At 51.0% G+C, this 9,450-nt stretch overlaps 4 protein-coding genes across 4 annotated transcripts; all 4 read right to left on the minus strand.

Annotated features, from left to right (window-relative positions):
* Positions 1-16: 16 nt before the first annotated feature.
* On the minus strand, positions 17-2,155 carry ASPSYDRAFT_1025820 (putative MFS efflux transporter). The gene is made up of 4 exons (XM_040839763.1): positions 1,969-2,155; positions 1,612-1,885; positions 635-1,543; positions 17-552 (listed from the first exon to the last, which is right to left on the minus strand). The coding sequence occupies exons 2-4, from the start codon at positions 1,840-1,842 to the stop codon at positions 175-177; spliced, it is 1,518 nt and encodes a 505-aa protein (XP_040701859.1). The 5' UTR covers positions 1,843-1,885; positions 1,969-2,155; the 3' UTR covers positions 17-174.
* On the minus strand, positions 1,953-3,735 carry ASPSYDRAFT_1025799 (putative citrate synthase). Its single transcript, XM_040839762.1, has 5 exons — positions 3,445-3,735; positions 3,195-3,392; positions 2,404-3,147; positions 2,231-2,313; positions 1,953-2,145 (listed from the first exon to the last, which is right to left on the minus strand). The coding sequence occupies exons 1-5, from the start codon at positions 3,654-3,656 to the stop codon at positions 2,063-2,065; spliced, it is 1,320 nt and encodes a 439-aa protein (XP_040701860.1). The 5' UTR covers positions 3,657-3,735; the 3' UTR covers positions 1,953-2,062.
* A 657-nt stretch (positions 3,736-4,392) lies between these two features.
* On the minus strand, positions 4,393-5,650 carry ASPSYDRAFT_1025747 (GFA family protein). Its single transcript, XM_040839761.1, has 3 exons — positions 5,159-5,650; positions 4,891-5,099; positions 4,393-4,814 (listed from the first exon to the last, which is right to left on the minus strand). Exons 1-3 carry the CDS (start codon positions 5,277-5,279, stop codon positions 4,734-4,736), a joined length of 411 nt encoding a protein of 136 aa, XP_040701861.1. The 5' UTR covers positions 5,280-5,650; the 3' UTR covers positions 4,393-4,733.
* A 1,027-nt stretch (positions 5,651-6,677) lies between these two features.
* Positions 6,678-7,322, minus strand: ASPSYDRAFT_153764 (uncharacterized protein; the record flags this gene model as incomplete). The annotated part of the gene is made up of 3 exons (XM_040842317.1): positions 6,678-6,719; positions 6,794-7,006; positions 7,062-7,322. The coding sequence occupies 3 exons, from the start codon at positions 7,320-7,322 to the stop codon at positions 6,678-6,680; spliced, it is 516 nt and encodes a 171-aa protein (XP_040701862.1).
* Between the last annotated feature and the right edge of the window lie 2,128 nt (positions 7,323-9,450).

Here is a 9,450-nt window from a genome sequence, read left to right on the forward strand (position 1 = left end):
CATCTATTTCTTGAATACGCGCTTGCTTTATAGGAACAGCCGCTCTGCGCAGTCTTTATGTGTAACTTGTGGCTTTTTCTAGCCTATCTCGGTGACTATTGGGAGCCCGGTGAGCTAGGAGAGCAGACCAGCTCAATCAGCAAACAGAACTAATGGCTTTAATACTGCCCTGGTTCATCTTGGTTCTGAGATCATGGGTACTCGCCAAGACCTCCATTTGGCCCCGTTACTATAGACGATGCCTAGAAGCGGGCAGCAAATACCCCCAACTATCCCCGAAACTAAAGCGTACGCTTTGCCATTGTTGCGTTTCTCAATCATTGGCGCCACAGATGCTGTACTCGCCGCGCCTGAAAAGCACCGAACGAAGTTGTTTGTAGCCATGGCCGTCGCCGGCGTGCTGTAGTACAGGTCCACAAGCAACACATTCATGACATTATATGAGGCCGTGACCGAAAATGATATTAGAAATATCAAGATGAGAGGAATGAACAATGGTGGATGAATATCTAGCACAAGACCATAGGCTAGAATGGCAAGAGAGCAGAGAAACTATTAGTCTGGTTAGAAATTTCTGCGAAGATGTAGTTATATGTATATAACGCCCAACGGCCAAGGGAAGGAGGAAGATTACTGTCATTGGGCCCCCAATTTGAAGCCGTGCCCGCTCGATAGGAAATCCTGCCATAATCGTATCTGTACCTGAGTTCTCGCCCATATTAGAAACCTGCTGGATGGTCTGGTCTCTTTTCCGTCTATAATTCCAATCAACAACCGCCCCGTTAAACGCCGCGGATAGCGACGAACCAAGTCCCGCCGGGATGAAGACAAGTCCAATCTCCATATCCGAAAGGCCATATTTTTGCTTGAACTGTGATGGTATGCCTGCTGTCACGGCATAGTAGCTCGCAAAGACGACTCCATTCGAAAGGAGAATCAGCCCCGTGGGAAGGTGGAATAGCATCTGTAGGGAGTTAAGCGGGTTAGGTAGAGCGAGGATGATGTTTCCCTTGCCCCCTCTTGCTTCTTCTTCTTCTGCTTCTTCTTCTTCTTCTTCTTGTGTTTCTGTTTCTGCTGGTACTGTCTCCTCTGTACGCTGTCGCCATTGCTTGGTTGTCGCCGTCGCCGCCGCCGCCGTCTTCGTCTCAGGAAACCAACCCACCAGCCCCAGAAGGACTAAACCTCCACTCAGCGCCAGAAACCAGAAGACCCCTCTCCATCCAAACCTACTCTCACATAAAGCCCCGCCAAGAATGGGGCCAAGAGATGGCGCAAGGATATTCCCAAGCGAGGTAAATCCCATATACTTCCCCCTCTCATCGGGCGTGATGAGATCAGCCGCAACTGCAGCTGAGAGCGCAACTGTCCCACTTATTCCAGTACTTTGCAGGGCGCGGAGAGCAAGTAGGGATGGATAGGTTCTGCACAGCGCGAGTGAGATATTGGAGATGATGTAGAGCGTAAAGCAAAGGATGTAGGCCGGGCGGCGGCCGGAGGTATCGGAGAAGGTGGCAGTTAAGGTCGGGGAAAGGGATTGGCAAATCTATAGGTGTGTTGGTTTTCTATGTCAGTTGTGTTTTGTTGGTTGGATTGGGCTGGGTAGGGGCACACCATGTAAGTTGTAATGGTGAGGTTGATTTGAGTGGGCGTGACGTGAAAGTCGGAGGCGAGACTGTTGACGGCTGGATAGTAGATATTTGAGGAGAGAGGGGAGAAAGCCGATGCTAGGGATGCGGCTAGGATAATGAGGCGTTTCTGGGAAGGGGTGAATGTTGAATCGGACTCTAGAGGTGGGTGTGAACGTTGTAGCAGGGGTGCTGTTTCTGTAGGATGGCCGTCCATGGCTTCTTCGGTGGCTGACACAAAATGACGGCAATGGTAGCTACTAGGGGGTGGTCAGGGCTGGTGTGTACGAGACTGGAAATATACGGAGCGCAGTGCAGACGAGGGGCTTCTATTGAATCGAACCAGTACTATGTAGCGGCCACATGTCCGCTCTATCCAAAGTTCCAAGCAACTAACGGTTTGCCCCGAGCCCTGTCACCAACGTACGTAGCCGGTCTCAGATTTTCGGGCGACTAGTGGTGTCCTCTCGCGCATCGCCCGTGTAGAGATGCGTTGGGCGAAACAATTTGCCGGATGTCACTAGTCATCAGGAAACGAGCACGTCAGAACCAACCGAAATATCACCGTTGTATCGGGAACGGGAACTGGGAGCATTTGAACTCACGCATGTACTCTCGCCAGTGCGCCATGATGCCCATGATTCGCTGTGCTAGCATGGCAGCCGGGATCATCTCGAGCTCGATTCCACTAATGAAGACGAAGGGAGTAAGTAACATTAGCCTATCTGTGATTTGCCGACATGCAACTTGCGCAGAGAAGGAAGGCAAGGTTACTTACATGCCAGTGAAAACAAAGTTCCCATAAAAGTCCGCATTTGGGTATAGACCCCTGCTGCGGAAGTAGTCATCTGCGGATGCAGCCTGTTCAATTGCCTCGGCCAATTTCAGGAGACGCGGAGATGGTAGGTCTTTCAGGATTGACTGGATCGGACGGACACGTGGATCGACACCCTTATAGCAGCGGTGACCGTAGCCAAAGAGCTTCTTGCGTCTGCGTTTGACTTGTTCGAGAAACGCAGGAATTCTGTCCACCGTGCCAATCTCCGCTAGGGCTCGCTGACCAAACTCTGTGGCGCCGAAGTGGAGTGGTCCCCAGGCTGATGTTACAGATGTGATGAGGCATGAAATAGGGTCTGTTAGAGAAGAGGCCGTTACGAGTGCAGAGAACACAGTCAGTGCCATTCCATGATCAGCGTTGAGCATGGCGAACCGACGGAAGCATGACAGCTTAACAGCGTCAGGGACCCCCGTCGCAGGATCGACGAGGCCCGCCATGATAAACAGGTTCTCGCAGTAGGTTTTTTCTAATGACGGCAGGGTAAAGTTAGTCTTCTTTCGGTGACTGGCGACTATTCCAAACACGACCGCGTACCCGGCAACAGTACGTAGGACAGCATGATCGACGTTGTCCCGGTTACCCTGATACTGGTGCGCGGATGTTGACGCGGGGATTGAATCAGGTAGACAGGCCAAATACGCAGAGAGGCCCGTCAGCATGAGTGCCAATGGAGAAGTAGTGCTTCTATAGACTCGTTAGTTAGGTGTCACGTGTAGCGGAAAAGCACGTACGGCATAGCTTGTATTGTCTCCCGAACGCTGTCGGGCACGGCCAACATATATCTCGCTAATTGGGAACGGGTATCCTCTCTTTGCGATGCTGTTGGATAGGACCCCCATACTAGCAGATATAACATGTCCTCGAAGTCACTGTTCCATAGCTCCTCCAAACTGTACCCACGGAAGAGAAGGAGGCCCCGATCATGGTCTCTAGAGCACGTTAGCCTTATTAAATGCCATATCTGGGGGTTTGTACTCATACGAGAAGCTAATAGCAGATTCGATCACGGTTGTGTTCAGCAACCCTGGATCATGCACCCTGAGTCCGCTTGAAACTTGGTCAACTCTGTTCGTACCTACTGCAAGCGCCTTTATTTTCTTCAGTTCAATTGCTGCAACAGCGTTCCGCCTTATTGGTATCTCATATTTGATATCGGTTCGCGAATCCCTGACGTAGAGGGTCCCAGAAGACATTGTTTTCTGTTGGTTAGATCAGGAATGCTGGTGGGAATCTGCCTGGGGGTAGTCTCTTGTATGTATATGCTGCCATCGAAAATAGTCTCGGTGAGTACGAATCGAGGCTGAGTTCGCAAAACTCTGTTTTGCTATAAGGAACGGAGTCGTAAGCTGCCTTACACAGAGATGACGGCTGAGCTCATAATATCGTGTTTGTATCTCTCCGACAGCAGGCGGCGGTTTTCGTCTTGTCTCACCGAGCACCCATGTGCGAATATAGTTACGAGAATCCCCCCGAACCGTGTGATTGGAACCTTGGCGGGCGAAACTGAGGTGCCTGAATAGATCTCCGAGCCGCGATCCCCGAGCACCGATTTCAGAGCGGAGTATTCACTTAACCATCCCATTATCATTTTCCTGGACGATGTGCCTATCTAGAAACACCAACACACTCGACCCTGCTAGGAAAATGCCGTTGGAACAATCAAGAGACTGTCATTCCATCCTTTATACAGTTCGTCTTGCTTGACTTGATCCTCGCATGACCATTTTCCTATTTGGCTCAGAACCCCGTTTGCACCTTCCGCTGCCGTGTTGGTAGTTTCGCAAGGCAAGAGTAACCGACCCGCTCAATTGCTCTTTCCTATTCAAATACGCACCTTGTTGTTTGCCAAGCAGGGGCAATGGGCCAGTCGTCGCTTCCTATATCACCACAGTTTCGTAAGGCAGGAGCGGCTCACTTCAACCATGGTTCTTTCCTTTATGGAATCCATGAAAGTCGCCCGTTTCCCAGCTCACGGGATTCGCCGGGTCTTCCGTTATAGTTGATATACTCACTTGTCAAGCCAAGAGTAAACGTGAGGCGGATATTTTATGGTTGTTTATAGACGCTTCCAGTATTACAGGGAGGAGCAATGGAAATTCAGGGTCCATTGTACTTGCATGGGCCTAGTTTCAGGTGGCAGGGCCAAATAATGGGGACCAAAAAGGGACCAAAAGCAGTGTCCATTCGTATTGTGCTATACTATCGTGTCAAATACCTTGTGTGTCGTTCCATTCATAACTCGTCTCCAACTTTTCATCGCACCGTGTTGCTTACTGGGGCATGTGCTCGAAGGGCTTGGCCAAGTGCTCCGCACAGAAGGGGAGCTTGCTGACGGTCCAGATCTCGGTGTCCTATTTGTATGTGGGGTTAGTTGTGCTATTTTGGGGGCGTTGCCGGTACGGAGTGTTGTTTGGTAAAAAAACGTACAGGCTTCAGATTCTTCTTGATTTCGGTGTCCAAGGTACCAGCCTTGAGAGCGATAATTGGGGGAGCAGCCTCGGGGTCGTGAGCAATGGGAGAACCGCACTCAGAGCAGAAGATGCGGTGGACGGGCTGGCCGGAGGAGCCGTTCTTTGCGTAGCTCTTGGTTGGGCCATTGATGGTCAAGGACTCCTTGGGGACGACAGTGACAAGCGCTGCAAGAAGTTAGAATCCACTCTCCAGCGATTAGATGATTGTCGGCGGAATTGCATACAGTAGGTTGAACCGCTCTGGCGCTGGCAGTCATCACAGTGGTCGTAAGCCGTGATGAGGGGCTTCTCAACCTCGGCGGAGTAGGTGACAGCACCACACAAACAGTGACCACTCAAAGGCATTGTGACGTTATGGGATTGGATGAATTAGGGCGAATTTTGTTCGAGAAAATCGAGGCGGGATGGACGTCTGATTGGACGAGAGGCAGAAGATAGCGATCAAGGTGCTCACGGATTGGGGACCCTTGAGAAGACGTGCGGAGGGAAGTGGTATTTATAACCGCTGGTGAGCGACATTCTGAATTCTCCGAGTGATCCAGGATTCCACGGTCCAAGCGACTGCTGCTCACCGTCCGAGCGACCGGGGACCACAGAGCTAAGCACAGAATTTGTCATGACGGAGGAGTGAGAAGTGGGCAGGACTGACGAGAAGGTGAGGGGTCGGCAACACTTGCGTCACGGTCAATCACAACAACACCAGGAATCTCCTGTCATCTGCATCAATTCTTATCAGCTGTCTCGCGCCAATTGCAATTCCGGATAACGGCATGCCCTAATAATTACTCGACGTCGTCTCGATTCAATTTTTTCTGTTTCAAACTGTGACGACATCTGCTGACGAGCTCCCTCGATGCGAGCATGCTTTGGAGGGGCAGAGGGGCAACCCCAGCCTCCATGAACGAACCGGATTGGCGCTGGAGTTCTTCTCCATTCAGCCCAGACGCTCGGAGCAGTCCATCCTCGATTCGAACCAAATGACTCCTTGCGCCGATTAGGTCCGGTGCAGCTACCAGCTCCTCAGTACGCTTAGGCGAACGTGCCCGACGCCGGTCGGGGGCTTGTCTTGCAGCTGCTATCTCAAATCATGCCCCCACTGCAAGTATTTGTCACCGTCAGAGCCTACGAATACCACAGGACTGGAGGAATTGTCGTGACAATCATCTGCGGTGGATCCGCAGATCTGCCTTTTATGCGGAATACCCACGTCAACACTAAAGGGAAGAATATACGAGGGTCTTTTACGTTTCTCGAAGGCTTCTACCGGAGGATATGGGATGCAACTCGCGACTATCAGCCCACCTGCTCAACCACTGAACCTCAAACCATGTGGTCCTCAACAATTCTGGTACCGCCCAAACCTTGGTAATGCACCGTGAGAAGGTATCTCTGCCCGGTTAAAAGGAGAATTCCAAATCAGATATTCTAGAGTTGCCGCTAGCACAATTTCCGATTGGATATTTATTCTGCAAAGCACCGGCCTTTGAACACCGAAATCCATTTATTAAACATAATGCACCTCAAAAGAATCGACTGCAGTCTACCAATTGTGGCCAATGTAGTGGTCCGTTTCAGACAGCCACAAAGCAATTGATTCACCCGGGCAGGTCGATCCCGGCCTTTCACTGGCCGCAAATCATGTCAACTGTTATGAAGCTGACAGCTCTCGTGGCACGTACTCAGGCGGATAAACTATGCGTTTGCGTCTTCGCCTCTCTCAAGTACCGACAGACTGAGAGTGAGCTAGCTATCACGTCTCGCATGCCCCAGCTTATCAGCCGCACTCTTTTCACAGTTAGCAAAATCGGTATCGGTGAACAGGGTGGAGCTCGATGCGCCCCGCAGGTTTTTCTACCCACCTGCATCTGCGCCGCCATCCCGCCTCTTGGATTTTGTCCGCCGTAGATCCTTGATTCTTCATGCTGGGCGTCGCTTGCATCGTCTTTTGTCACAAATGCTTCTGGTGCATTCGCCGATACTGGAGGAAGACCGAGTGCTTCATTTCTATCTGCGATTGACCTCACCTGCGAGGCAACGGATCCCGCTGTTGGGGGTTTGTTGAACGCGCGGCCCTGTAGAGTTTGATCAATGCCATTGCTACCAACTCCGACGAGTCGGGACACAAACCTCCAGTTCCTGAAGCTCCCGGGCATCTTCCTGCGTAATCCGATTCTGGGGTTTGTGGGCAAGTTCATCGAGCTTCTCATCAAAGCTCATCTGTCGCATCGCCAGACTTTGGGCGATCGCAGCAGGTCCTCCTTGGACCGGACCACCACCTGTTAATTCGCTTTCTGTCTGGCTGATCACCGAAACATCTTCCGGTGTGATGCGCTGGCCGCTTTCAACGGCGCGCTTGAGTGCGTCGATGGAAGGTAGATCAGAAGACATGATGAGGTAGGATTTCGTATATCTTATCACGGATCCTAGGTGACGGTGAATTGTTGGGTGGTCATATATATGCTCTATATATCTAGCTCGCCACGGTGATGTCAGTATAGCCTAATACGGGATGTAGATGACATCGCGCTCAGCCAACCACAACACAGAATCGCTTGTAGGGCATATTTATCGAAAGCTGAATACGGGGTTGATGGAGGAGCACTAGGATTGGTAAAACAGGAAGATAGTTGGGCGCTTCCGTAGCCGAGTGATGGGGCGTAGTTCTAGGTACCTTGGGACACTATAGAACGTCAGCACCCTGGTACTACATTAGCGCAAGCGATCTGAGTGTCTGTTGATCAAGATTTAGAGCCGTCATGGGCCTCGGTCGCAAGAAAACAATAAAGCATCGGAATCACACGCCCTCTAAAGGATAGCCTAGACCGCTGTGCGTCAGTCCCTGGAGGTATCCACGTAACACAAAGAATGTGCGAACCGAACAACCAAGGACCCATTTGGATGTGCATGAGCTGCTAGAGACTGCCCAACCCCTACAACGCCCCTGCAACCCTAAACAAGGCGAAATGACTTGTCCTCTGTTGTGACCAGTACCGAGCAGAAAGGAGATCTCGACCCAGCAGGTACTAGAACGGCCTAGCGAAGAAACCTTCCAATGTCACTGTCGGCATCATGTCACCAGCGGTAGAAGTAACTGGGTGTGCCGGTTGTCATACTGTAGCATCAGTGGGAGCTTTGTGGCCAGGATAGAACAGGCTGCTTGCGGTCTATCCCGGTCGTCTTGGGCTCGGCTTGCTTCGTCATCGTGCGAGACTAGATCGACGCAGACAAGCCTGCCTCTTTGTGTGACATATCTCGGCAGCATGTGAGTCTGGCCAGGGGCAAACATGCAATTGTAGGTGCTCGTGCCAAGTTGATAGGAGGGAGGTGAACCTGAGGAACAAGGCCGACATGCTTGGGTGAGATGGGCCGAGCACAAGACTGGAAGGTGTGCTATCACATAGGAGACGCGCCGTCGTATTGCTAGCCTGGTCACAACTTTCAGTTTGAGAGCCTCGCTAATAAAGAAGGGGGGGATTGCACTCTATCAGTAGAGTATATGCTAGCGCAACACTTGTATATATACTGTGCTCACGACTAAAACTAGATCCAAGTATGGACAGCGGCGGTTTAATTCGCTTGTTTGAGGAGTAGCAACGAAGCCTTAACCTGCCTAAGACGGAATGCCCCATTCTAACTTATAAGTTAGCCATACTTGTCATAAAAAAAGGCGTCGGGGACAAACAAGCCCAGTCCATACCGGTAAATCCTAGTAAGCCCATGCATAGCAGCCGGTACCGCCCCGGTTATCCCAACCGGCATGGCAGTGTCTCAACTTGGCCTCATGTCATGAATTTGTGTAGCTGGGTTATTACCCCCCTGCAGCTTGCACCTTGAACGGAGTATGATATTTGACTGTAGTAGGTAGCGATCGGTGTGGTTGTACTTGGGCGAGGATGGGCTCCTATGCGCTGGGCACGGTACAGTGCACTTTTCGACCAAGTACCGTGTGGTTGTTGAGAACTCCCAACCTGCCATCAGATAAATGTCCAACTATCCATCTTATAGACTGGCCAATGATTTGAGCGGCCATGGTAGCCGTTGTGAGTGACCTAGCTTCCAACGAAGGCCGTATTCGGGGTGATGGCGGCATCTGCAAGGCAGTTAGCCGCAACGTTACAGTCTGCATTCCAACAGGCAAATCACAGACAACGGAAAATTAAACAAACAATGTAGTCAGTTTTGCTGCAGCTGCTGTTCGTGGTTATCAAAAGCTTAGGTTGTTGTTTGCAGGTCTCCAAGCTCAGCTCAACCTGATGTCGTCTCCCGCACGCATTCACTAACGCACCAGCTCCACATTCTGTCAGTGAATTAACACAGCAACTAGGAACTGCCAATTTTCACGAAGAGTTTATGTCCTGGAGATTCATTTAACCCATATCTCCGCACCAGTGACAATACTATCTGTGCCTGAAGCTGCCTGAGCCTTCGAGATGGAGGAGCCTGAAAGTCCCCATTCGTAAGCTCTCCCCTGAAGGATCGAAGTTCACTGCATCCACTGGAGGCTTTATTCTCCAAG

This window comes from Aspergillus sydowii (genome assembly GCF_001890705.1).
Source record: "Aspergillus sydowii CBS 593.65 unplaced genomic scaffold ASPSYscaffold_6, whole genome shotgun sequence".
In the NCBI taxonomy this organism is placed as follows: domain Eukaryota; kingdom Fungi; phylum Ascomycota; class Eurotiomycetes; order Eurotiales; family Aspergillaceae; genus Aspergillus; species Aspergillus sydowii.

What these genes read in the sequence shown, in the direction of transcription:
- ASPSYDRAFT_1025820 (XM_040839763.1), bottom strand. Translation starts at nt 1,842, where the DNA reads ATGGACGGCCATCCTACAGAAACAGCACCCCTGCTACAACGTTCACAC. An exon ending in TCACCATTACAACTTACATG is followed by an intron (nt 1,544 to 1,611) that starts GTGTGCCCCTAC and finishes ACACACCTATAG; the next exon opens with ATTTGCCAATCCCTTTCCCC. An exon ending in AAATTGGGGGCCCAATGACA is followed by an intron (nt 553 to 634) that starts GTAATCTTCCTC and finishes CCAGACTAATAG; the next exon opens with TTTCTCTGCTCTCTTGCCAT.
- ASPSYDRAFT_1025799 (XM_040839762.1), bottom strand. Translation starts at nt 3,656, where the DNA reads ATGTCTTCTGGGACCCTCTACGTCAGGGATTCGCGAACCGATATCAAA. An exon ending in GAATCTGCTATTAGCTTCTC is followed by an intron (nt 3,393 to 3,444) that starts GTATGAGTACAA and finishes AACGTGCTCTAG; the next exon opens with AGACCATGATCGGGGCCTCC. An exon ending in GCACTGGCGAGAGTACATGC is followed by an intron (nt 2,146 to 2,230) that starts GTGAGTTCAAAT and finishes CCTGATGACTAG; the next exon opens with TGACATCCGGCAAATTGTTT.
- ASPSYDRAFT_1025747 (XM_040839761.1), bottom strand. Translation starts at nt 5,279, where the DNA reads ATGCCTTTGAGTGGTCACTGTTTGTGTGGTGCTGTCACCTACTCCGCC. An exon ending in CCAGAGCGGTTCAACCTACT is followed by an intron (nt 5,100 to 5,158) that starts GTATGCAATTCC and finishes AACTTCTTGCAG; the next exon opens with CGCTTGTCACTGTCGTCCCC. An exon ending in TCAAGAAGAATCTGAAGCCT is followed by an intron (nt 4,815 to 4,890) that starts GTACGTTTTTTT and finishes ACATACAAATAG; the next exon opens with GACACCGAGATCTGGACCGT.